The following is a 27,818-nucleotide window of genomic DNA, read 5'->3' on the forward strand; positions in this document are numbered from 1 at the left end:
ATAAAGAATAATGCACGTATTTCCTGGAACCATGATATATATTTTATTTGCATTGAGTGTGCCAATACAGCTCTACAGTTGTATCGGTGAAAGAATAAATTTACAATTCATCAAGGAAAGGTGTGTTGGCCAAATTGCCGCTGGCCGCCATGGACTTCTTACTAGACACAAACTTCTTTGCAGCCTGAAAAGCAAATAAAATATATCAGTACTTGGAGATATGGCATCACAAGTCCGCTCAAAAGGCTTGTTTGCCCCTACCTGGAAAAAACATCTTAAATAGCAATTTCAAAATCTGAAGTCAACCCTGTTTCTGAATTTGAGTACCAGCTGGACAGTTGAGTATATTTTACTATGTTTAATGACACAATACAAGTGCAAGCTGTTGTAGTCCTCTCCCTTGCCTGCGATCATAGTGACGACCTGTGCTGAGTCCGTGAAAGGCAACAGCAGTCTCCAGAGCCTAAAATGGCCCTTCTCCCAAATACCTGTTGTTCTAACTATGGAATGAAGTGGACAAAGTTTGAACTACAATCGCTGCAATATAAAAGCATCTGTGGACACTGCTATGATCCCAGTGGAGACTGATGATTTTTAAAAGAAAGGAATCCTCATAATGCCAACAGAAAGAAAACTAGTGGGAGCACGATTTCACATTTTAAACCATTTACTGTAACAAACCAACTAAAGCCAACATAATTCAAACATTAACAAGTGAAAAATATTTTACAACGGCAAGTTTCACTTTAAATAGTCAAGCACTCGCATTACTTCCCACACAAATGTGGCGATACATGCAATCTCGTCTTTCTAGCTCAGCCTTGATACTGCAGGGTTATGTCACCTCTCACTCAATTAATTTGGCCCTCAAGAGGCATTCACCAGCAGCTGTATTCCAACCGAAGTCCCTGGACATGGTTAACAAGGCCCACATCCAAACTCTCTCATGAAGGTCCTGATAGTACAGAATCTTCAGAGACCTCCTTCTCCTATCCCTTCAGTCAGGTAGGCTCTGGCTGGTTTAGCACAAGTGGGCTAAACAGCTGGCTTGTGATGCAGAACAATGCTAGCAGCGCAGGTTCAATTCCCGTTCCAGCCTCCCAGAACAGGCGCCAGAATATGGAGACTAGGGGCTTTTCACGGTAACTTCATTGAAGCCTACTTGTGACAATAAGCGATTATTATTATTAAAACTGAAACTGCAGCAGAGAGTCTTGTCAAATTCACAATCCATTGTTCTTACTGTCTTTGGTGCTCTATCCTTTCCACAGTTTAAAACACACAGTAATATGATCTCTGCTCTATTATCAGAGATCTACTTCAACGCGAGGATCTGTTCTCAACTGTCAAACAGAAACTGATTCATTCATGGAGAACCTTGCTTGCTTCCTCGCACCAATTCTGTGCCTTTTAGTGTGCAAAGACAGGCTGAAATCTAACACCTATGAAATTAGCTTTCTATTTACTCTTAACTTCGCAAACTTGTGGCAGCCTGAAGTTGCATGTAACTGTCTTGGAACCTGATGATATCATAACCAATAAACCCCTTTCAGAAAACCCCCCCAATTCACCTTGGTATCGAAAAGAGACATGGCATACAAATAAACTACAGGCTTTCTCAAAGATACATGGGTTATCACAGTACACACCACCCCAGTATTCTCGAAGCACAGGCTGAGGCACATAAAGTAAAACGGATAGTTGAGTGATCCTGCCAACTCAAAGCGGAGTGGAACAGTCAGATGTGGCTTTTTAAAAAAAAAAATTTTTTTTATTGGAATTTTTTACAGAAAATATAAATCATAACGACAAACAATGAAATGCAACAAAATAACCCATAATAACTGTAACACCCCCCAGACCGTATCGACACATGTATCACATCCCCCCAACCCCAATGAACAACAAAAGAACTTAAAAATAAATTTAAATTAAATAAACAAACATAGTCATCGTCCCCCCCCTTTTCCCTCCCCCTTCCCCCCCCGGGTTGCTGCTGCTACTGTCCCCGTACCCTATCGTTGAGCCAGAAAGTCGAGGAAAGGCTGCCACCGCCTAAAGAACCCTTGTACCGACCCTCTCAGGGCGAATTTGACCTTCTCTAGCTTAATGAAACCCGCCATGTCATTGATCCAGGTCTCCACGCTTGGGGGCCTCGCATCCTTCCATTGTAGCAAGATCCTTCGCCGGCCTACTAGGGACGCAAAGGCCAGCACACCGGCCTCTTTCGCCTCCTGCACTCCCGGCTCCACCCCAACCCCAAAAATCGCTAGTCCCCATCCTGGCTTGACCCTGGATCCCACCACCCTCGACACCGTCCTCGCCACCCCCTTCCAGAACTCCTCCAGTGCCGGGCATGCCCAGAACATATGGGCATGGTTCGCTGGACTCCCCGAGCACCTGACACACCTGTCTTCACCCCCAAAGAACCTACTCATCCTCGTCCCAATCATGTGGGCCCGGTGCAGCACCTTGAATTGGATGAGGCTAAGCCGCGCACACGAGGAGGAAGAATTAACCCTCTCCAGGGCATCAGCCCATGTCCCGTCTTCGATCTGTTCCCCCAGTTCCCCCTCCCACTTAGCTTTCAGCTCCTCTACTGACGCCTCCTCCGCCTCCTGCATAACCTTGTAGATATCAGATATCTTCCCCTCTCCAACCCAGACCCCCGAAAGCACACTGTCACTCACCCCCCTCGCGGGAAGCGAAGGGAATCCCTCCACCTGCCGTCTAGCAAATGCCTTTACCTGCAGATACCTGAACATGTTTCCCGGGGGAAGCCCAAATTTCTCCTCCAACTCCCCCAGGCTCGCAAACCTCCCATCAATAAACAGGTCCCTCAGCTGTCTGATGCCCGCTCTGTGCCAACCCTGAAATCCCCCATCAATGTTCCCCGGGACGAACCTATGGTTCCCCCTTAACGGAGCCTCCATCGAGCCCCCCACCTCTCCCCTATGTCGCCTCCACTGCCCCCAAATCTTGAGGTTAGCCGCCACCACCAGACTCGTGGTATACCTCGTAGGAGGGAGCGGCCACGGCGCCGTTACCAGGGCCCCCAGGCTTGTATCTCCACAGGACGCCCTCTCCATCTGTTTCCATGCTGCCCCCTCCCCCTCCATTACCCACTTGCGCACCATCGACACATTGGCCGCCCAATAATACCCCGAGAGATTGGGTAACGCCAGCCCCCCCCCATCTCTACCCCGCTCCAAGAAGACCCTCTTCACCCTCGGGGTCCCATGCGCCCAAACAAAGCTCATGATGCTGCTAGTCACCCTTCTAAAAAAGGCCGTAGGGATAAAGATGGGCAAACACTGAAAAAGGAACAAGAACCTCGGGAGAACCGTCATTTTGACAGACTGCACTCTACCCGGCAACGATAGCGGCACCATGTCCCACCTTTTAAATTCCTCCTCCATCTGCTCCACCAGCCTGGTAAAATTAAGCTTATGGAGAGGCCCCCAACTCCTGGCCACCTGCACCCCCAGGTATCTGAATCTCTTCACTGCCCTCTTAAATGGGAGTCTCCCAATTCCCTCCTCCTGATCACCCGGGTGTACTACAAATACCTCGCTCTTGCCTAAATTTAACTTATAGCCCGAGAAGCCCCCAAATTCCGCTAACAGCTCCATCACCCCCGGCATTCCCCCTTCTGGATCCGCCACATACAACAGCAGGTCGTCCGCATACAGCGATACCCGATGTTCCTCCCCACCCCGCACCAGACCCCTCCATCTCCCTGACTCCCTCAACGCCATAGCCAAAGGTTCAATCGCCAGTGCAAAGAGCAAGGGGGACAGGGGGCACCCTGCCTGGTCCCACGGTAGAGCCTAAAGTACTCCGATCTCCTTCCATTGGTAACTACACTTGCCATCGGAGCCGCGTAGAGCAGCCTCACCCATTTGATGAACCCCTCCCCGAATCCGAACCACTCCAGCACCTCCCACAGGTACCCCCACTCAACTCTATCAAACGCCTTCTCTGCATCCAGCGCCACCACTATCTCCGCCTCCCCCTCCACTGCCGGCATCATAATAACATTTAGCAGTCTCCGCACATTCGTGTTGAGCTGCCGTCCCTTGACAAATCCTGTCTGATCCTCGTGTATCACCCCTGGCATACAGTCCTCTATCCTGGTGGCCAGGATCTTCGCCAGCAACTTAGCGTCAACATTGAGGAGCGAGATAGGCCTGTATGATCCACACTGCAAGGGGTCCTTATCCCGCTTCAGGATCAGAGAGATCAGTGCCCGCGACATTGTCGGGGGCAAAGCCCCCCCCCCCCCCCCCCCCCCCCCCCCCCCCCCCCCCCCCTCCCATGCCTCATTGAAGGTTCGCACCAACAGGGGGCCCACCAGATCCGCATACTTTTTATAAAATTCCACCGACAACCTGTCCGGCCCCGGCGCCTTACCTGACTGCATTACCAATCCCCCTGACTAGCTCCTCCAACTCTATCGGCGCCCCCAGCCCCTCTACCAGCTCCTCTTGAACCCTTGGGAAACATAGCCTGTTCATGAAGCTCTCCATCCCCCCTCTCCCCAAGTCAGATGTGGCTTTACGTATCTAGTCTGTGCTGAGTCCTACCCCCCCCCCCCCCATACCTGGAAACACCATTGCAATCCTGCAGAAAGCTCTATATTCGCGGCTTAACAAGGTATGGTCAATAAACATCAGTGTTACCCAGCATCCCACAAATTAGTGAAATATTTTGGCTCAAGCAATGGTGGCTGGCCCCTGGATCCTTGTACTCTGGCCTTGATCTACTGGGAGATGTGCCTGGACATGGGATGAAAGTGTTTTTTTTCAATAAATTTAAGTACCCAATTCATTTTTTCCAATTAAGGGGCAATTGAACGTGCCCAATTCACCTACCCTGCACATCTTTGGGTTGTGGGGGTGAAACCCATGCAAACACGGGGAGAATGTGCAAACTCCACACGGACAGTGTCCCAGAGCCAGGATCGAACTTGGGACCTCGGCGCCATGAGACAGCAGGGCTAACCCACTGCGCCACCGTACTGTCCGAAAGTGGGAGTTTAAGGCCAAGCTGCAATGCACTCCCAACACATGCCCAGCATCCCCACCATGCAGAGCTGTATCTACTAACACAACATTTACACACAATGTACAAAAAGGTACACACCAGCATTCAGTGTTATCATTTGGGGAGAGACAATGGGAATAGGGAAGTGGAATGATTTCAGCAATAATGCAATATGTCAATGCTGTAGATGGTTAGTCAAAATATCACTTACATTCACCACATCATTGACGGACACAGAGTCAACTTGCTGAATCAGGTCAGGTGTGGGCACATATGCACCAGTCAGCAGTACCTGAGAACCAATCTCATCCAGCAGTCCATCAGACTGTTCAACTGCCATCAGGCACTTGGCTTTCAATTGGTTCCTGTAAAATAATCCAGTGTCCATCAAAACTGCACCAGGACAGGAAGCAATAAAACTTTCAAACTGAATAATTTTCCTTTAGCAGTTTGGATGATCACTAAAAATAGTTACTTGTTTACAGCCCTACTCTGTAATGATTTGAAGTGGCAACAGAAATCAAACCTGAAGTTCCAAGGGCCAAGTAGACAAGAGACACACAGGGAGGTAATTGGCAATAGGAGCAGAGGGAGTAGTGAGTTTTTTTTAAAATGCGAATTATGATGATCTGGAATTCACTGCCTGAAACAGGCTGGGAGCAGATTCAATCGTAACTTACAACCGGGAATCGAATAAAGACTTGGAGGAAAATCTGAAGGGTTATAGGGGAGGAGGAAGAGTGGAAATAATCTCACATCTTTTTTTTAATATAAATTTAGAATATCCAATTATATTTTTCCCATTAAGGGGCAATTTAGTGTGGCCAATTCACCTAACCTGCACATTTTTGGGTTGTAGGGGTGAAACCCACGCAGACACGGGGAGAATGTGCAAACTCCACACGGGCAGTGACCCAGGGCCGGGATTGAACCTGGGTCCTTAGCACCATAGGCAGCAATGCTAACCACTGTGCCGCCCCCTCACAGCCTTTTTAGGGTCCTGGCAAGCGCACAATGAGCCAAATGACCTCCTTCGGTGCTGTACAATTCTATGACCTGAACTTTGTTTTCAATTTATTTCTTTTATCTCTAATCTGCCAATTCTCTCCTGCTGGTATGTCTTCACTGGCACTCACTGCTCTCCAGAGAAAGATCATTGAATTGAAATATTAACTGTTTCCCGTTACACTGATGCTGCCTGATTTACTAAATATTTCCAGTATTTTCTGCTTCTATTTCTAGCCCATACCATAGGATTTACTCTCAATGCTCCTGAATGTAACTTAAAACATTTTATTTGTACAGTCGGCAGCTTACTTGGCCCGTGTGATATCAGCCTCAGTGACATTGCCTTGAGCGACGCTCTTGACTTCAGACATTGCAGTCTTGATTACCTGCGATTAAAAGTTTACATTTTTCAACAATAAAACTCAAACCAAAGCCAAAAATACTTTTGATTGTTTTTAATTTATTTCAAGGAATGTGGGCGTCATTGGCAGGGCCAGCATTTTTTACCCATCCCTCTTTGCCTTGGGTGGAGTGGCCTGCTAGGTCATTTCAGAGGGCCATTATGAGTCAAGCTTTACTGTGGATTGAGTCACATGTAGACCAGACCGGGTAAGGGTGGCAGATTATTGAACATCCTATTATAATACAGTCCTAGTTTTATCAACTGTTAATCATACTGCTGGATTAAAAGGTTAAAGACACCTGTCAAACTGCTGAAACTTGACAAGGAGAACAAGGAAATTAATATTGATGCTAGTTATAATATAGACTTTCCCATAAACTAAGGATCATGCACTTTTACTAGTGCATTTATCTAATACAAACAGCCTATGTAAACATGTTACAGGGTAATTACACCCTCTCAATGGTGCCACTGGAGCAGCTTAGTTTCGAATGTTTTAGTCCCTCAGTCTGCTCTACAGGGAAATCTGTGCTCCAACCAGCTCTTCCTCTGCTGCCTGAATTGGCAAACATGTCACTGCATAAAGAAAGAAAGATCGACCTGCATTTATAAGGAACCATTCACAACCATGGTATGGACCTTTGACGTGTAGACACTGTTGTAATGTAGAGAACAGAGCAGCCAATTTCCACACAAGCTCGCACAAAAAGTAATGTGACAATAGATTAGATCATTGTGTGATGCTCAATTAAAAACAGTATTATAAAATTGAATAATTGTACAAGATAAGGACAGAATGTATTACTTTAAAATAAGGATGGAATTACATCCGCGTTCTTTGACCCAATTATTCTCTGGTCCATCCTTCACCCAAAAACTACTTTTGATCTTGACTGTGTGCAATGCCACAAGACATTGACTAATAAGTCAAGATTATAATCACCTGTGACACCTGAAAATGTAGTTGTGCTGAGTACATTAAAAAGCTACTTTGAATTTGAAATACAGACACAGCTATTGAGCCAAGTAGGTTAACGTTCCATATGAACCTTCTCCCCCTCTCTACGTCTCCCCCTATCAGCGTATCCTTCTATTCCTTGCTCCTTCATGTATTTACCTAGCTTCCCTTAAAATATATCCATGCTATTTTGTCTCAAACACCCACTATTGTATTGAGTTCTGCATTCCCACCACTCTGAGTAAAGTAGTCATAGAATCATAAAATCCTCAGTGATTTCTCTTGAATTCCCTATTAGATTTACTTGTGACTATCTTATACTTACGACCCATAGCTTTGAATCCTCTCCATCAATTGGAAACATCTCTACATCTATTCTATCAAATCCTTTATTATTTTAAAGACCTCTATCAATAGAGTCATCCTCGACTTTGTTTTGTAGATAAAACCGACTGTTCAGCCCAACATGATTTCCCCTTCTATTTCCCCATATTGCAAACACTGTAAATGTCAGTTACAGATCATTATGACATAGCTGTAAACTGAGGAATAGCAGATGAGCAATCATCTGAGAGCTGACAGATTTTAGTGAAAAGCTTGCAGTGTTGATACATACGTCACTTGCTGAATCCACCTGTGAGATGGTGTAAACGCCAAACAGCCCAGAGTCTGAGTAACCTGCACTGAATGCAGAAACCTGTTTACAGGAATACATTTTAATCAAAGTCAGTCTAGAAAGTGCCAATTAAAAACAAAAATGGGTTCAAAATGTCAGATATAATTTAGTGCAGTAGCAAAACTCACATCAAACAGCTCTGCATTTTTCTTCATCACTGCCTGATGCAACCTGCTGGTCACATTACTTCCCCTCTTGATATATGGACCAGCAGCAAGAACGTGCTGCAGGACACTGTACACACGGGCCTCAGGTCTACCAGAGGCTGCACTCTCAGCTACCACAGCAGCATGAACCAGATGGTCATTATTCTGATCGCGAATCTCACCTGCAGAAAGACAAAGATCACAGGTTATAGAAGATGAACTTTTCCCAATTAGTTTCCATTTCAGCTAACAATGATCAATTTTCTTTACAAATTATATTTTATGATATATATACACTAACAGCAAGATATTTCTGTTGTACAACCCTCCAATGGGCAGCACGGTAGCATAGTGGTTAGCACAATTGCTTCACAGCTCCAGGGTCCCAGGTTCGATTCCCGGCTTGGGTCACTGTCTGTGCGGAGTCTGCACATCCTCCCCGTGTGTGCGTGGGTTTCCTCCGGGTGCTCCGGTTTCCTCCCACAGTCCAAAGATGTGCAGGTTAGGTGGATTGGCCATGATAAATTGCCCTTAGTATCAAAAATTGCCCTTAGTGTTGGGTGGGGTTACTGGGTTATGGGGATAGGGTGGGGGTGTGGGCTTGGGTAGGGTGCTCTTTCCAAGAGCCGGTGCAGACGCGATGAGCCGAATGGCCTCCTTCTCCACTGTAAATTCTATGGTTCAAATTATACATGGAACGTAGATCAAAACTTAGTTTCTGAATAAGGTCAACCTTGGTGAGTGTTTGCTTGTTTAACCTGTACTCTTTTGGCTGAACTTTATTTTGGCCATACAACGTCAACATTACACAGCAAATTTACTAAAGCGAGCAGAATGCTGGTGCACCAGCTTCGCAAGAGTGAGGCGGCCAGGGAAATTGGGGAAGTACGGGATAAGGAGGGCAACACGGTCATAGACCCAGAGTAGGCGAACAAAGTATTTAGGGTGTTCTACGGTAAATTGTAGGAGTCCGAGCCCCCGCCGGGCGGGGAGGGGATGAGGCAATTCATGGACCAACTGAGGTTTCCAGAAGTGGAAGAGGATCTGGTGGAGGGACTGGGGGCCCCGATAGAGCTGGAGGAGATGGTAAAGGGGCTGGGAACATGCAGTCGGGCAAGGCCCCAGGGCCGGATGGCTACCCTGTAGAATTCTGCAAGAAATTTTCAGAGCTGCCGAGGCCACTCCTGCTAAGGACCTTTAATGAGGCCAAAGAGAGAGGGCCCCTCCCCCCAACAATGTCACAGGCTTCGATTTCACTCATCCTCAAACGAGAGAAAGACCCGCTACAGTGTGGATCTTATAGACCGATATCGCTCCTGAACGTAGATACCAAACTGCTGGCCAAGATCTTGACTGCTAGAATTGAGGACTGTGTCCCTGGGGTGATAGGGGAGGATCAGACAGGCTTGTCAAGGGCAGGCAATTGAACTCCAATGTACTGAGGTTCCTAAACATCATCATGATGCCCTCAGTGGGAGGGGAGGCAGAAGTAGTGACAGTGATGGATGCAGAGAAAGCCTTTTGATCGGTTGGAATGGGAGTACCTGTGGGAGGCGCTAAGAAGGTTCGGGTTCAGTGAGGGGTTCATAGGCTGGGTCCAGCTACTTTATCAGGCCCCCGTGGCAAGTGTGTGCACGAACAGGGTGAGGTCGGAATACTTTAGGCTCCACCAGGGAATGAGGCAGGGGTGCCCCCTCTCCCCGTAATTATTCGCCCTTGTGATAGAGCCGCTGGCTATAGCGCTGCGGACTTCAAAGAACTGGCAGGGGTTGGTTTGGGTGGGGGGGGGGGGGGGGGAGAGCAGCATCGGGTCTCACTTTACACGGATGATCTGCTCCTATACATCTTGGACCCACTAGAGGGGATGGGGGAGGTCATGCAGATTCTGAGCGACTTTGGCAATTTCTCAGGGTACAAGCTAAATGAGAAGAAAAGCGAGATGTTTGTGATCCAAGCTAAGGGGCAGGAAAAGAGACTGAGAGAGCTTCCGCTGAAGATGGTCGAGAAGAATTTTCGGTACCTAGGGATACAGGTGGCTCGAAATTGGGATGCCCTCCACAAGCTTAATCTATCTCGGCTGGTAGAACAGATGGAGGGGGACTTCAAAAGGAGGGACATGCTCCCGCTATCTTTAGCGGGGAGGGTGCAGACTATTAAGATGACGGTTCTCCCCAGATTCCTGTTCGTCTTCCGGTGCCTTCCCATCTTCATCCCCAAGTCCTTCTTTAAGCGGGTGAACAAGATCATCTTGGGATTCGTTTGGCCAAATATGACCCTGCGAGTAAAGAGACTGTATCTGGAGCGCAGTCGGGGGGTGGGAGGGGGGCTGGTGCTGCTGAACTTTTGCAGCTACTACTGGGCGGCTAACATAGCCATGATTAGGAAATGGGTGTTGTGGGAGGGGTTGACGTGGGAGAGGTTAGAGGCGGCCTCATGCAAATGTACCAGCCGAGGGGCACTTGTAACGGCACCTCTGCCGTTCTCGCTGGCCCACTACTCCTCCAGTCTGGTGGTGGTGGCAGCATTAAAGATCTGTGGTCAGTGGAGAAGGCACAGGAGGGCGGAGGGAGCCTCAGTTTGGTCCCGGGCAAGATAGACGGAGGGTTTCAAAGCTGGCATAGGGCAGGCACTAAAAGGATAGGGGACCTGTTCATAGATGGGACCTTTCCCAGCCTGAAAGCGCTGGAGGAGAAATTTAGTTTGCCCCCTGGAAATGCTTTCAGATACCTTCAGGTACATGCCTTTCTCAAAAACAGGTGGTATCATTTCCGCTGCTACCCCCTCGCAGGATACAGGATAAGGTGGTCTCCAGCACCTGGGTAGCGGAGGGGAAGGTGTCCATCTACCAGGAACTTCAGGAGGCGGAGGAAGCCCCAGTCGAGGAACTCAAGGGCAAATGGGAGGAGGAGCTAGGCGGGGACCTGGATGCGGGCCTGTGAGCCGATGCCCTAAACAGGGTCAATTCCGCTTCATCATATGCCAAGCTTAGCTTAATCCAGTTTAAGGTGGTCCACCAGGCACACTTGACGGCAACCAGGATGAGCAAGCTCTTTGGGGTTGAGGATAAATGGGCAAGGTGTGCGGAAAGCCCTGCAAATCATGTCCATATGTTCTGGGCATGCCCGGCTCTTAAGGGATTCTGGCAGAGATTTGCTAAGGCAATGTCCAAGATCTTAGACACGCAGGTGGTGCCTAGTACATAGATAGCGATCTTTGGTGTGTCAGACGATCCGGGAGTTCAGGAAGCAAAAGAGGCCGACGTCTGGCCGTTGCCTCCCTGGTAGCCCGGAGATGGATCCTTTTAATGTGGAGGGACTCGAAGCCCCCGAGTGTAGAGACCTGGATTAGTGACATGGCTGGGTTTCTCAGTCTCGAGAAAATAAAGTTTGCCTTGAGAGGGTGCATGGCAGGGTTCTCTCTGAGGTGGCAGCCGTTCCTCGACTTTCTAGGAGAGCAGTAAAGGTCAGCAGCAGCAGCATCCCGGGGGGTAGGGGGGTTGTTACATAGTACTGTTCTTTTCTCTGTATATATGGTTAACATTAATTTTGTTATGTTAATTGTTGCGTACTGTTATGCAAAAAAAATTATGTTTTTGACAAAAAGTTGAATAAAAATAATTTTTTAAAAAGAACAGAAGATAGATTATTTTGTAATAAGGTAGAGAGGGCCAGAGACACAAATAGGCCAGGACCTCACAACTGAATCTGCTTGAGAGCTTCTCAGGGGAGCCCACGGCAAGGCAAAGCAGTGCTGGTGTGACCTGTATACAGAGCCCCAGGGCTTCTGCTGAACAACTGATTAAGAAGAAACTGAAATAAAGAACAAAGCAGTATAAAGATCATTTCCTGAGGTATGGCTTTATTGTGCCAATGCAAATCAGGATGCAAAACCAATGAGTGTTATATGCAGATAAGTACTGGCAAATGAAAGTTTAAAACTCTCAAAACTTCAAAGGCATTTTGAAGTTTGAGGACAAACCTCTTGATTTCTTTCAAAGGAAGCAGCGAGAACTTAAATCGTCAGCCGAAGTCACGAGCAGAAATGTAGCAGTGAATGACGAAGCAAGTGAGATCGTGAGGACCAAGCGAGTCACGGCACAGTAGCACAGTGACTAGCACTGTTGCTTCACATCTCCAGGGTCCCAGGTTCGATTCCCGGCTTGGGTCACTGCGCGGAGTCTGCACGTTCTCTATGTGGGTTTCCTCCGGATGCTCCGGTTTCCTCCCACAGTCCAAAGATGCGCAGGTTAGGTGGATTGGCCATGTTAATTTCACTTAGTGTCCAAAAAGGTTAGGTGAGGTTACGGGGAAAGGGTTGAGATGTGGGCTGAAGTAGGGAACTCTTTCCAAGGGTTGGTGCAGACTTAATGGGCTGAATGGCCTCCTTCTGCACTGTAAATTCTATGATTCTATAAAGTGAGATTGTGAGAACCAAGCAAGTGAGATCATCAGGACCAAGCAGGCTCACCTGTCGCATTAAAGGTAAGCAATAATGGTGTGCCGCAAAGGTCGGCAGGCATGGGTCGCTAACGTAAGCCGGCATGAGTCACAAGCGTTGGCCATCATGGGGCCCATAGTTCCGCAGGTTGGTAAAAGTGGGTCCCAGGAAAAAAAGTTTGAAGAACAAGGAACTAAACCCTAGACCTTTATGGAGAGCAGTTCAGAGTCAATCACATTTCTCAGGGTCTGGAGTCGCGTGTAGGCCAGACCAGGTAAGGATGTGTTCACCTGTACACATTGATCACAATGCTCACCTCCACGGAACTTAGCCGCAGTACCAGCTGCACCAGTACCACTCCTCATGTTTAAGTAGTGTTCACCCACTTGCTTCAATACTGTATGGTTAACACCTGTGGATGGGAAGAGAAACAACAGTGTCAATATGCTGATTGTGCAATCCTACATTACCATTACCCTCCAATACCACTTCAATATTAAAATATCTTTGAACCAAAATAAAATCTGGAGACGACAGGAATTATTTTTCCCTTCTTCCTTCATAGGATGTGGGCATTGATGACAAGTGTTATGGGCCAGGGTTTAGAGAACCCTAAAGTGAATCATGGAGTTCACCTGACCCACAGCTTTTAATGGATTGTGGTTATGGGGAGCACAAGGGCTTACTTTCCAGGTGTAATGCCACAGATATCTAAAGCACTTTTAAAACAAAACAATGTTTATTTATGAATCCAGTTAACACTTTATAAACCCACAGTAAACATCTCAACAACTCTCAACACCAATAATCCCCACAGATACAATATTCTATAAGTAACCCTTCATACTTTCCTAACAGCATCCATATATTAAAAACTTTTCAAAGAAAGACAGCAGGTTTAAATTCTCTACAGAAACAGGTATTACTTTGAAATCCTCAAATGAGCTGGACAGTCTGTAGCTTGTAGAGAGAGATCATTCTACAGCTGCTTGCTTTGCCTGCAGCTATCCAGCTCTGAAAACAAAACTAAAACACACTGTAGCTACCTGCTCAAAACCAAAAGTGAAAGACAGACAGCCCAGTTTCACCCACACTCTACCATTACTGCAGCTATTTGATAAACACCCAGTTCTTAAAGGTACTCTCACATGGCACAAGGCCAGCATTTGTTGCCCCAGTCCTAGTTGTTTTTGAATGGCATACCAGGCCTTTATGGAGAGCAGTTCAGAATCAATCACATTTCTCTGGGTCTGGAGTCACGTGTAGGCCAGACCAGGTAAGGATGGCAGATATCCTTCCCTAAAGGACATCAGTGAACCAGATGGGTTTTTACAACAATCAGCAACGGTCTCATGGTCACCACTGCGGAGACTAGTTTATTATATTCCAGATTTATTGAATTCAAATTCCACCAGCTGCCACAGTGGGATTTGAACCCATGTCCTTTGATGAATTTGGTTACTGTTAATCTGACTGAATAATTACAACATAGCGCATCAATATTTTAATTCTGAATACTCATAAAAACACAATCGGATTGTATATCCGTTACATTTTCTGAGTGTGACAGTGTGAGATACCTCATTACAGAGCTTATTGTAAACAATTGGGTGTTTTATTTGAAAATCATACCATGCTAAATTCAGATTTGAAAAATACACAAGTTTGTTTCTCAAAGACAGTTTAAAAAGCAGAAACTGAAGAGCTGCATTTCTGTAGCTTCTTTCACAACCTCAGGGCGTCCCAACAAAGTATCTTTGAAGTGTCATCGCTGTTTTGTAATGGAAAAAAGTTGCTAAGAAACAAATACACAAAAAGGAACACTGAAAACCATAACTTATGCTCATGTGACACTTACCCAGCCCTACGAGAGCCATCCTTCCACTTGTAAAATTGTTTTGCACAAACTCATGCAGCTATGGAGACATTAAGGGTCAAGCACATATTAGGGGAGAATCATCAACGTTTTGTTTCTTTTAAAAGATTTTCTTTGCGGAGATTCTTTTGTGTTTTATTCTTACCTGGTCTGCTGTGTGCTGACCAATCATAAATCTGGGGCAGTAGAGGGGGTTGCTCAGGGCATTACGGTAAGCAGCTGAATGCAGATTCTCCAGAACATCTACAAAAGAAAAATCAAATGCACTTGCTTACCACAACTGACTGCTCTCCGAGAAATCACGACAGCAAGAATATGGAATTATTCACGAGGCATACACAGAACATGCAGCACAGGCCATTCTGCCCAACTGGTCCATGCTATGTTTATATTCCACAGTGTCCTTCCCACATTTCATCTTTCCCTATCGACATACCCTTCTATTCCTTTCTCCCTCATGTACTCATCCAGCTTCTCTTTGCATGCATCCATTTTTGTTCACCTCAACTACTCAATGTACGAGTTCTACATTCCAAAAACAGGTGTCTGACAAAATATAGTATAAAAAAAGAGCAGCCTTTTCTAACCATACCAGATTGTGTATATTGCACATGTATAGTACAAATCACTGTCCTTGACCTGTGCTTCATTTTTGTAGCATTCTGGCTAAACATCAAATTCCATCATTCTTCCATCGTTGCTGGGTCAAAATCCTGGCATTGCCTGCCTGTGGGCATATCTCCATCGCAAAGACAGCAGCGGTTCAAGTAAGTGACTCCACATAGCCATTCCAAGGGCAACTGGGGGTTGGGCAACAACTGCTGGTGTTGCCAGCAACTCCCACATCCCAGGAATGGCACAGGAGGAGGCCATTCAGCCCATTGTGCATGTGCCAGCAAAACAAAATTATGTAAAACCAGCCTCGGAGAGAAATCAGTGCAGTGCAAAAGGGTTCTTCGACTGCTTAGCTCTCGTTCTTGTTTGGCTAAGTGGTAACACCTTAGTAGTGTTGACTGAAAAGGACTCCCTGTTATAATTGCGGGGGAAATCGCTATGCACTTAGATACTGAAGCAGCTTAGGGAGGTGACTGCAATAAAATTGTTGATAAGGGCTGTGGTAGAGTTGTGCACTGGAAAGATCAGCTACCTCGACCTTCACAAAATCAAGTTTAATGCTTCAGTCTTCAAGGATCCTAGCCTAAGCTTGGTGGCAGTGTCCTGACTCGACAGCTCAACCAGCTGCAAATAAACACCTGGTTAAGTCATGGTCTAGAAGCAGTGTTACAATGGGACTTTATTTTATTTGCGAATCATCGGAGACCAGTTGTTTTAATGTCTGCCCAACAGATGTCTTTCAAATCTCACCTATTTGTGGATTCTGAAAGGCGATTGCTCTGTCCAGTTCCAGTTTTGGCGCGAGTTCCGATAGTTCCCACCGCCTGAATTCCTGGGCAGCAGTAACGTTGATCAAATACTCCATTACTGTGTCACTGAGAGGAAGTATTCAGGAGTTAGATACCCACAACAACTTTTATTCATATTGTGCAGAAAATAATGTGGAAAATGTCCTAGGAGTCAGCCGGAAGAGGGGGGAGTGGGGATTGAAAAACAAAATGAAGTATGAATCGCGAGCCAGGGCGAGAGGTTAGAGTTACGGTAGTTTGATACAGGTTTACAGTGTGTATTACCTACAGACCATCATCTACTACTGGTGAGTGACAGAAAGCTCTTGTACCAGTTGTTACTGAACAGTCAACTCAACATAAAGAAGATGGCTATGTAGCACGAATTGAGGATTTTGTTAACATTTGCAAGAACATAAGAAAATCAAATGAATAGATGCTAGTTCAATTAATAATTTTAAACCGGAGGTGGAAAGGTTTTGCAGAATAAGGGTGGAAAAGGGTAATGGAGCCACAGCAAGTAGATGGGAGTTAGGATACAGTTCAGTCAAGATCTCATTGATTTGTGGAACAAACTTTAGGCTGAATGACCTCCTCCTGTAACTATGCTTTAACAACTGTGTTTATAAAATCCCAACTTTTACAATGGTGTAAAAAGCAGAGGTTGCCTGTGGAATGGGTCCAACACTCACACATAGTCTCGCATACATTCCACTGCGTAGATCATGTTTTCCCTCGTAGATGTCACACTGCAAAATCAGAAATGGCCAGTAATTACTGGATTAAATAGAGTCGGCTGTAGATCAGAGATGTCTTTGTAAATACTCTTTTAAATGTTTCTAGCAATTAACCATTCACGTATCAACACAGGGAAATTAAACACTTAGAGTACAGAGAAACCGTTTCAGGGTTACAACAGACAAGGGTTTGTTTTCAGTAACTGTGACCAGACAGGTCGAACATTGAAATCTAAGTTTCAACGTGCTGCAAATTCAATTCAGGGGTATTAAACCTGTCCTGTAATAGGATTTCAAGGAATGAAATATTCACATCAAACTGAGTGGAACTAGGACTATCTTTATTAATTGCATGCAATCTATTTAAACGAAAAGCTAGGAGACTGGGCAGCAGGTATGTTGTTGAAATTTAGGTTTGCTGCCTGTAAGGGTCCAGTGCGAGATGACTTTGGCCAGTCGGAGCCAGTTCCCAATGGGTACCGATCCAAAGCAGTAGAGATTTGTCACTGGCAAGTTCACTCAGACAGGCAATAATAGCCGGTGCAAGGAAGAATTCGGCAAAATGTAGTGCACCGCTGGCAGTTGCAGCGTCACGGTTGTTTTTGTTCTGCTTCTGGGCTCTGCAATATCTGACCTAGAGCCTTGAAAGTAGAATTTTCATTGATATGGTATCTTTCACAACCTCATTATAATCCCAAAGTGCTTTACAGCCAATTAAGAATGTTTTGAAGTATAGTCATTTGACAGAAATGGGGCAACCATTTTCTGTACAGCACAGTCCCACAAATTGAAATGGAATAATGACCAAGAGAGCATTTTTTTTTTTAAAGTGATGGTGGTTGAGGGATAAATATTGAGAACTTGCCTGCTCTTCTTTGAACAGTGTCACAGTATCTTTACTGTCCTCGAGAGAGCAGATGGTGCTTCGATTTAACATTTCACCAAAAGACGGCAACTATGACCAGCAAGCATTGCCTCAGTATTGTACCTGGGAGTGTCAGCCTGCAGCCTGTGTTCAAGATTCTGGATTGGGACTTTGGGGCTGGGAGCTGAGAGACAAGAATGCTACCCACTGGGCTGGGACTACTTGATTCCAGCCCAGCTAGGAAAGTGGCACAATCCTGATATTGATATTTCTCACCCTGACAAATACAGAAATTGAGAAGAAAAGATGTTTGCCTACCTCAGACTGCCTCCTACAGCTTCTACGCCACGGGTTATTTTGAACGACGAAGCTCCCTTTGTTGTCTGTAAAACAGACCACGCTTTGGTTAAAACTGAAAGATTAAGTTGCTAATGGAATTCTGTTACCCAAGTTTGACATAAAAAATGACATATTTTATAATGTTAGAAATTAATCTTTATTAGAAGTACACCAAAGGATGCAAGGATGGAAACTATCAGTGTGTGCGCCGAGGTCACACTTTACCAAGAGATAATGATAGTGTGTTATGTAGAGGCTAATGCGTAGCCAGGACAATGCTTCAAGGCAGTAATACTGCAAAACAAACTGCAAAGTTAACTGATGGATCCTGATTCCAAATTATATTGTTGTCTCTGTATTTTGATGTACAGAAACTTAATTTCACATTATTAATACTATTGGTAAAAATCAGCTGGGATCAAACCCGGGTCCACTGTACCATCTTGCCGTCCTTAACATCCTGATCAATAACCAGTGATTCCCGCTGGAAAGTTTGCATGCATAGAGATCAAGTGAAGTCCTGATCAGACTTTGTTGTGATGCCCAACAGAGTTGAATAGTCTGGTAACCTTCCCTCTCCAAAATCTCACACAAGAAATGGCTAAGCAGACGATGAGCCAGAGAACAGTGGAATTGTTTCCTCACAAGTATAAAGTGTGGTCAGGGGACAGGGGAGGCCAGGTGAGTAAGCGCAGGGCTGGCGTAAATGCAACCAGGTGATGTCAAGTAACAGGCATTGCCCAGACAACCATAACTGAGAACCATCAACCCCACTCAGGATGGTGCGAGCAAACGCCGTGTATCACGCTGATTTAAAACAGATGGCATAGCAAAAAAGAAATATTGAAAGTGTTGCAAATGTGAACAGTTGTTTTCATTAAAACTTTACTTACCAGGTTTGCTGCCAGGCGAAGGGCATGAGTGATGCCCAAGTTACTGGCACTCTCATACCTGCTGCCTGCCTTTATAAAGACGCCAATCTTTGAGGTTGGCGAATAATTTTCTAGAGAGGCAATTATCAACCCATTTGGCAATTTGGACACCTGTAGGAGACAAATTGTAAATACTTGATTATCCATATAAAATTGAACATCCAGAGTCTTTTGTAAATAAAAATTAGAGTACCCAATTCTTTTTTCCCACTTTTTTTAAAAATAAGTTTTATTGGAATTTTTTACAGAAAATATAAAAATACAAGTATAGCAACAAGCAGTAATATGCAACTAACAGCCCCATAACACCCACAATTCCCCCCAAACCGTAACATCACATGCATCACACTCCCCCCCCTCCCCCCCCCCCCCCCCCCCCCCAACAAGAGAACTTAACCATAAATTAAAATTAAATAAATCAAATTTAAATAAAATAAGCAAACATAATCAACCCCCCCCCCCCCCCCCCCCCCCTCCCCGGGGGTTGCTGCTGCTACTGTCCCAGTACCCTATCGTTGAGCCAGAAAGTCGAGGAAAGGTTGCCACCGTTTAAAGAACCCTTGCACCGATCCTCTCAGGGCGAATTTGACATTCTCAAGCTTAATGAAGCCCGCCATGTCATTGATCCAGGTCTCCACGCTTGGGGGCCTCGCGTCCTTCCATTGTAGCAAAATCCTTCGCTGGGCTACTAGGGACGCAAAGGCCAGCACACCGGCCTCTTTCGCCTCCTGCACTCCCGGCTCTGCCCCAACCCCAAAGATCGCAAGTCGCCATCCTGGCTTGACCCTGGATCCCACCACCCTTGACACCGTCCTCGCCACCCCCTTCCAGCACTCCTCCAATGCCGGGCATGCCCAGAACATATGGGCATGGTTCGCTGGACTCCCCGAGCACCTGGCACACCTATCTTCACCCCCAAAGAACCTACTCATCCTCGTCCCAGTCATGTGGGCCCTATGCAGCACCTTGAATTGAATGAGGCTAAGCCGCGCACACGAGGAGGAAGAATTTACCCTCTCCAGGGCATCAGCCCATGTCCCGTCTTCGATCTGTTCCCCCAGTTCCCCCTCCCACTTCGTTTTCAGCTCCTCTACTGACGCCTCTTCCACCTCCTGCATAAGCTTGTAGATATCGGATATCTTCCCCTCCCCAAACCCCCGAGAGCACCCTGTCACTCACCCCCCTCACGGGGAGCGCAGGGAATCCCTCCACCTGCCGTCTAGCAAATGCCTTTACCTGCAGATATCTAAACATGTTCACCGGCGGGAGCCCAAATTTCTCCTCCAACTCCCCCAGGCTCGCAAACCTTCCGTCGATAAACAGGTCCCTCAGCTGTCTAATGCCCGCTCTATACCATCCCTGAACTCCCCCATCCATATTCCCCGGGACGAACCTAAGGTTCCCCCTTAACGGAGCCTCCATCGAGCCCCCCACTTCTCCCGTATGTCGCCTCCACTGCCCCCAAATCTTGAGGGTAGCCGCCACCACCGGACTCGTGGTATGCCTCGTGGGAGGGAGCGGCCACGGCGCCGTTACCAGGGCCCCCAGGCTTGTATCCCCACAGGACGCTCTCTCCATCCGTTTCCATGCTGCCCCCTCCCCCTCCATCACCCACTTACGCACCATCGACACGTTGGCCGCCCAGTAGTACCCCGAGAGGTTGGGCAACGCCAGCCACCCCCCCCATCTCTACTCCACTCCAAGAAGACCCTCTTCACCCTCGGGGTGCCATGCGCCCAAACAAATCCCATGATGCTGCTGGTCACCCTTTTAAAAAAGGCCCTAGGGATAAAGATGGGCAAGCACTGGAAGAGGAACAAGAACCTCGGGAGAACCGTCATTTTGACGGATTGCACTCTGCCCGCCAGCGATAGCGGCACCATGTCCCACCTTTTAAATTCCTCCTCCATCTGTTCCACTATTCTGGTGAAGTTAAGCTTATGAAGAGCCCCCCAACTCCTGGCCACCTGCACCCCCAGGTACCTGAAACTCTTCACTGCCCTCCTGAAGGGGAGCCTCCCAATTTCTTTTTTCCCACTTAAGGGGTAATTTAGCGTGGCCAATTCACCTACCCTGCACATCTTTTTGGGTTGGGGGGGTGAGACCCACGCAGACACGGGGAGAATGTGCAAACTCCATACGGACAGTGACCCAGGGCCGGGATCAAACCCGGGTCCACTGTACCACCTTGCCGTCCTTAACATCCTGAGTCTACAAGAGTTTTCAACTTAATGTCCTGTCATGATTTGGGTCACACTTTTATCTCAACATTGAAATTATCTGTTTAATAAGCTAATTGGCTCTTATATTTTGCTACATTACAATGATAATTACAGTTCAAAGGAAATTCACTAGATGTGAAGCACTTTGGATCATCTTGAGAAAAGGTGCATTTAAATCATCAGGGCATGCAATGTCTTAGTTCACTCAGTGCAAAGTATTTCTAATATTCTATTCCAACTGCTTTCCTCCATGACTTGTCTCCTTCCATTCCTCTTAAAGTACCAACGCTTCGCTGAGTAGTTCCACGGGGTCTATGTTTCCTCTGGTATCTTGCCCTAGTGGTCAATCATCACACGCAGGCCTAAACAGTGAGGAAGCTGAAAAGCCACAATTACGTCCCTACTCCGTCCGGATTTCATACCGACAAAAAACCAAACCTATGACCTTCTAGTCTGCAGACTGAGCGATTGACTGGATCAATGAACCGAGCCCCAATCATCTTGAATTAAGATTTTTTTTTCTGAATCCTGTGTACAATAATCAAGAGGTACAAATGCTCAGGCCCCACAAATATTTTTAAACATGTGATTAGAATTGCAGTAACACATGGGCAGCACGGTGGCCTAGTGGTTAGCACAGCTGCCTCACGGCGCTGAGGTCCCAGGTTCGATCCCGGCTCTGGGTCACTGTCCGTGTGGAGTTTGCACATTCTCCCCGTGTCTACGTGGGTTTCGCCCCCACAACCCAAAAATTTTTTTTTTTTTTTTTTTTTAAATAAATTTAGATTAGCCAATTATTTTTTCCAATTAAGGGGCAATTTAGCGCGGCCAATCCACCTACTCTGCACATTTTTGGGTTGTGGGGGCGAAACCCACGCAGACACGGGGAGAACGTGCAAACTCCACACGGACAGTGACCCAGAGCCGGGATCGAACCTGGGACCTCAGCGCCGTGAGGCGGTTATGCTAACCACTAGGCCACCGTGCTGCCCCCCACAACCCAAAAATGTGCAGAGTAGGTGGATTGGCTACACTAAATTGCCCCTTTAATTGGAAAAAATAATTGGATAATATAAATTTATTTTTAAAAAAAAGAAAAAAAAAGAATTGCAGTAACACAAAGTGCAGGCCACAAGCAAGCTCAGTGGCATGCAGTGCACTATTACAATATACACTAAGGCATCTCCATACACATCATTTGAGGGCAATCTGCTTAAAATGGCACAAGGCCTTGATGCCATTCATGGGTTCGCTCAAATACAATGGGCAAGGTAATCTTTTATTATTATTGTCACAAGTAGGCTTACATTAACACTGCAATGAAGTTACTGTGAAAATCCCCTAGTCGCCACATTCCTGCGCATGTTCAGGAACACTGAAGGAGAATTCAGAATGTCCAAATTACCTAACAACATGTCTTTCAGGACTTGTGGGAGGAAACCGAAGCACCCGGAGGAAACCCACGTAGACACGGGAAGAACGTATAGACTCCGCACAGACAGTGACCCAAGCTGGGAATCGAACCTGGGACCGTGGGGCTGTGAAGCAACGGTGCTAACCACTGTGGTGTGTCGCAAGGTGGAATCATACCTCTGAAATAGAAGCCGTGACTAGTTGTTCACTGACCTGCAGTTCCTGAGGTGGAAGGTGTGGTTTCTCTGAAGCTGCCGTAAACTCATGCTTAGGTGCAGCTTTGGGCGAATAAAGCCTCTTCGTCTGAAATCAAAAATTCACACGTGTATCAACAAATTGAATGGTATCAATCAGAAAGGCCAGGGTACCTCTCCTGGATACCTCAGTGCAGGTTTTTGCTCCATTAGGTTTGAATATGTATTTAAATAATAGAAGAAACTAAAGCTCCATTTCACAACTCATGGTTATCAGAAAATGCCTAGCACAAAATCTGGTACAAGCTGTTCGTTTGCTGATTATAATCCATAATAAACTTTTACGGAATCAAAATATTGCATATGCTGGGATCCTGAAATAAAAGCAGAAAATGCTGCAAATACTCAGAAGGCCTGTCAGCAGCTGTGGACAGAGTGTGTTAATATTTTACACCATCATTCTTTTGTCATCTCCTCCCTTCTGCCTTCCACTTTATCATGGACCCTCTCTTTTGTTCTTCACACCCCTTTCATGGCTCTGTGCTTGTTTAAAATCTGTTGCACCAATAATTCTTTCCAGTTCCGTTGAAAGGTTATTGACCTGAAACCGTAACTCTGTTCCTCTCAGGGCAACATGGTGGCACAGTGGTTAGCCCTGCTGCCTTGCGTGCCGAGGCCCCAGGTTCGATCCCAGCTCTGGGTCATTGTCCGTGTGGAGTTTGCACATTCTCCCCGTGTTTGCGTGGGTTTCGCCCCCACAACCCAAAAATATGCAGGCTAGGTAGATTGGCCATGCTAAATTGCCCCTTAATTGGAAAAATGAATTGGGTACTCTAATTTTTTTTTTTAACTGTTCCTCTCTCTACAGATGCTGTCTGACCCTCTCAATTGAGGGAGGTTTCCTCCCTCAGCTCCTAGTTACAATGCAGACCTCAGCACAGGAACTCAATGTAGTGCACACCATCACTCCATGGTACAACTTTGTGCTACACCACAATGAGGAGTTTGTTTAACTGAGCAGCTTGCTAAGCTATTTCAGTGGGGGACAATCGGCAATGGTTTTATGTCATCATTAGACTTTTAATTCCAGATTTTTATTGTATTCAAATTTCACCTGTCATGGTGGGATTTGAACCCGGAATCCAAGAGCATTACCTTGGATCTCTGGATTACCACAATGCTACCACCTCCCCTAATATTTACTATTCGAACAATCCAGTTATTGAAATCAACCCACTTTGATTTAACCCTTGTAGGCTTAGTGTCCAAAAAAGTTAAGTGGGGTTATTGGGATAGGGTGGAGGCGTGGGCTTAAGTAGGGTGCTCTTTCCAAGGGCCGATGGAGAATCCATGGGCCAAATGGCCTCCTTCTGCACTGTAAATTCTATGATTCTTCGGTGTAAAATAATTTCCAACTTCCCTCCTTCTAACAATAACTGAGTCTATCTATGTTCATTCAGACTGACTTGACAACCAGAAACAAGCAGTCACCATTAACCCTCTTGATGCCTTTTAATTGTTGCAATTTGATGATTCTTTACTGTCCCCTTTCCATGGATCTAATATCATTCCTATAAGAAGGTACCTAGAACTTTGTGCAATATTCCAAAGTGACCCAAGCAACGCCTTGGGTAAATCGAACAAAAATTCCTTGATTTTCTATTTGATGTCGAGGGCGGCACGGTGGTTAGCATTGCTGCCTCACAGCTCCAGGGACCTGGGTTCAATTCCTGCCTTGGCTGACTGTGAAGTTTGCACATTCTCGCCATGTGTGCGTCAGTTTCCTCCAGGTGCTCTGGTTTCCTCCCACAGTCTAACGGGCTGCAGCTTAGGTGGATTGGTCATACTAGATTGTCCCTTAATGTCCAAAGATGTGTAGGTTAGGTTAAGGGGTTATTGAGATAGGGAGGTGGAGTGCTCTTTCAGAGGGTCGGTACAGACTCAAAGGGCCTCATTCTGCACTATAGGGATTCTATGGTGTTACTCACCATTCTATAGGGGCCTCACGGTAGCATGGTGGTTAGCATCAATGCTTCACAGCTCCAGGGTCCCAGGTTCGATTCCCGGCTGGGTCACTGTCTGTGTGGAGTCTGCACGTCCTCCCCGTGTGTGCGTGGGTTTCCTCCGGGTGCTCCGGTTTCCTCCCACAGTCCAAAGATGTGCGGGTTAGGTGGATTGGCCATGCTAAATTGCCCGTAGTGTAAGGTTAATGGGGGGATTGTTGGGTTACGGGGTTACGTGGGTTTAAGTGGGGTGATCATGGCTCGGCACAACATTGAGGGCTGAAGGGCCTGTTCTGTGCTGTACTGTTCTATGTTCTATGTTCTATGTACTCTACATAAAACCTAATTCTTAATTTTTGTGCCAGAAATAGTGACGGTGGAGTTGGGCAGGATTCTCAGCATCCTTATGGAAACATATATAATCCTAAGGGGACTTGACAAGGTGGATGCTAAAAGGATGTTCCCCCTTGTGGGAGAGACTAGAACTAGGGGACGTAGTTAAAAAATATAGGGTCTCTCATTTAAGAAAGAGAGGAGGAAATTATCTTTCCCTCAGAAGGTCAAGAGTCTTTGGAGCTCAGAGAGCAGTGGAGGAAGAGTCAATGAACATTTTTAAAACAGAGGTAGACACATTATTGAATAACAAGGGAGTAAAAGGTTATTGGGGGGGGGGGGGGGGGGGTAGGTTGGAATGTGTTGGGACCACAATCAGGTCATCAGTGATCCTATTGAATGGCGGAACAGGATTTGAGGGGCAAAATGGCCTACTCCTGTTCCTAATTCGTATGTTTGTGTGTTGTTGATGCAAAGCAAAACCTAGATCTGAAGATTAAATTACAATCTAACTACATTTATTGACGAATTATCAGTGAGACAAATACTGTAAAGATAAAGTGCCTAACATTTTTGGTGAAAGCAGAATCCCCTCGCCACCCCAAAAGAATCACTGAAGTAGGGTGCTCTTTCCAAGGGTCGGTGCAGACTCGATGGGACGAATTACTTCCTACTGTACTGTAAATTCCGGTTCTATGTTTAGAAATATAAAAAATGAGGCCCTGTCAGTGGAAGAATTGTGCAGCTGGTGTTTTAGCAAAATAACCTTTGCAATGTCAAACCCCTCCATAGGTATTCGCTCCATTTAGTGATTGCAGAGACACAGTAATGCATTTAAAATATATCATTCTGTGGAAGCGGAGGAGGAGGATTTGGGCTTTCTGATGCTTTAACTGAACACGGAGGTTGGAGCCTCTCAGTCCCCTGGTGGGAATGACCTTCAGTAACCCTCATAACACCAACCCGGGACCGCAGCTCTGCCAGGGACCGGCCTTCCACCCGCACTGCACTGGGTTCAGGACCCAGCCCCAGCCGGGAGGGCGGTGGGCGCCGAGGGCCCGGGCGGTGGGCGCCGAGGCCCCGGGCGGAGGGCGCCGAGGCCCCGGGCGGCCGCTCCTGCTCGGGCAGCGCCTCAGGCCGCAGCGGCCGACATCTCATTGGCAATTTCCCGTTTGCGCCTCGACACACACAGGCCCGAGCACTTTTTGTCCCGAGTCAGTAACCTGTGCCTTGGCGCGGATACAGATCGAGATACTTACAACGAGATTCGCGAGGGCAGAATTCACTCCCTTCACCGACCTCATCGTTTCAGCGGCAACCCACCGGCGGCCCGATTGTGACACACACAATATGGCGGCTCACCGGCGACCAGATCCTTGACACACACAATATGGCGGCTCACCGGCGACCAGATCCGTGACACACACAATATGGCGGCTCATGGCGACCCCATCTGTGACACACACAACATGGCGGCTCACCGGCGGCCCCATCTGTGACACACACAATATGGCGGCTCACCGGCGGCCCCATCTGTGACACACACAATATGGCGGCTCACCGGCGGCCCCATCTGTGACACACACAATATGGCGGCTCACCGGCGACCCGATCTGTGACACACACAATATGGCGGCTCACCGGCCACCTGATCTCGTGACACACACAATACGGCGGCTCACCAGTGACCAAATCAGTGACCCACACAATATGGTGGTCCCCAAGGACTGGCTTTGGAAAATATCCAATATGACGTCCAAATGTTCAGGACAAAGCAAAGAAGCAACTGTCCTACTCAGAACTTGTTCACAGGAGACTCCCAGGAGGCAGTGAAAACACTTAAGGAAACTCAAAGCATCTCTCACATTCTCTTTTTTTTTTCCAATTATGAGCAATTTAGCGTGGCCTATCCACGTATCCTGCACATCTTTGGGTTGTGGGCGTGAGAACCAAGCAGACACGGGAAGAATGTGCAAACTCCACACAGACAGTGACCCAGTGCCAAGATCGAACCCGGGTTCTCAGCGCCTTGAGGCAGCAGTGCTAACCACTGCACCACCGTGCTCATCACTCACAGTCTCATGGACTCACAGGAGCCTCTAGCTTGTGACCAATCAAAAATGCAGGAGAAAGTTATTTGGGAAGACACATTGAGTGACTTAGTCAGCCGGATGCAGAGGCAAAGTTGGGGACTCAATCGTTATGGGTGACAGACAAGAAAGTGGAGCTGAGCCCACAATCAGATCAGTCATGATCTCATCGAATGATGGAAAAGGCTCGAGGGGCTGAATGGCCAACACATATTCCAATCTTTGTGTGATAATATTGAATTATACTTTGCATACATCACACCAGACACAAAGTTGCAGATGTTAGATATCTAAAACAAAAAAAGGAACTACTGGAAACATTCAATAGTTCTGTCAACATCTGCGAATAAAAGAGATTTGTTAAGATTTTAAGTATATACACTTGGTTAGAACTGGTTATTGGCCAACAGGGGTAGCACAGCTGCCTCACAGTGCCAAGGACCCAAGTTCGATCCTGGCCCTGGGTCACTACCCATGTGGAGTTTGCACATTCTCCCCTTGTCTGCGTGGGGTCCAACAGGTTTGTTTCAAACACGAGCTTTCGGAGTGCAGCTCCTTCCTCAGGTGAATGGCGAGGTATGTTCCAGAAACATTTATATAGACAAAGTCAGAGATGCTGGACAATGCTTGGAATGCGAGCATTTGCAGGTAATCAAATCATTACAGATCCAGGGAGAGGGATAAATTTTTTTTTTTTTAAATTTAGAGTACCCAATTATTTTTTCCAATTAAGGGGC

The 27,818-nt window shown here is 46.6% G+C and overlaps 1 protein-coding gene across 1 annotated transcript; it reads right to left on the reverse strand.

The window, feature by feature from the left end:
* Positions 1-19: 19 nt before the first annotated feature.
* LOC119979138 (cytochrome b-c1 complex subunit 2, mitochondrial) lies at positions 20-26,406 on the reverse strand. The gene is made up of 14 exons (XM_038821160.1): positions 26,251-26,406; positions 22,675-22,764; positions 18,788-18,937; positions 17,874-17,938; positions 16,646-16,702; positions 15,916-16,040; positions 14,696-14,793; positions 14,533-14,590; positions 12,991-13,086; positions 8,220-8,419; positions 8,032-8,112; positions 6,364-6,440; positions 5,258-5,411; positions 20-184 (listed from the first exon to the last, which is right to left on the reverse strand). The coding sequence occupies exons 1-14, from the start codon at positions 26,293-26,295 to the stop codon at positions 101-103; spliced, it is 1,380 nt and encodes a 459-aa protein (XP_038677088.1). The 5' UTR covers positions 26,296-26,406; the 3' UTR covers positions 20-100.
* Between the last annotated feature and the right edge of the window lie 1,412 nt (positions 26,407-27,818).

This window comes from Scyliorhinus canicula, chromosome 15 (assembly GCF_902713615.1).
Source record: "Scyliorhinus canicula chromosome 15, sScyCan1.1, whole genome shotgun sequence".
Taxonomy (NCBI): domain Eukaryota; kingdom Metazoa; phylum Chordata; class Chondrichthyes; order Carcharhiniformes; family Scyliorhinidae; genus Scyliorhinus; species Scyliorhinus canicula.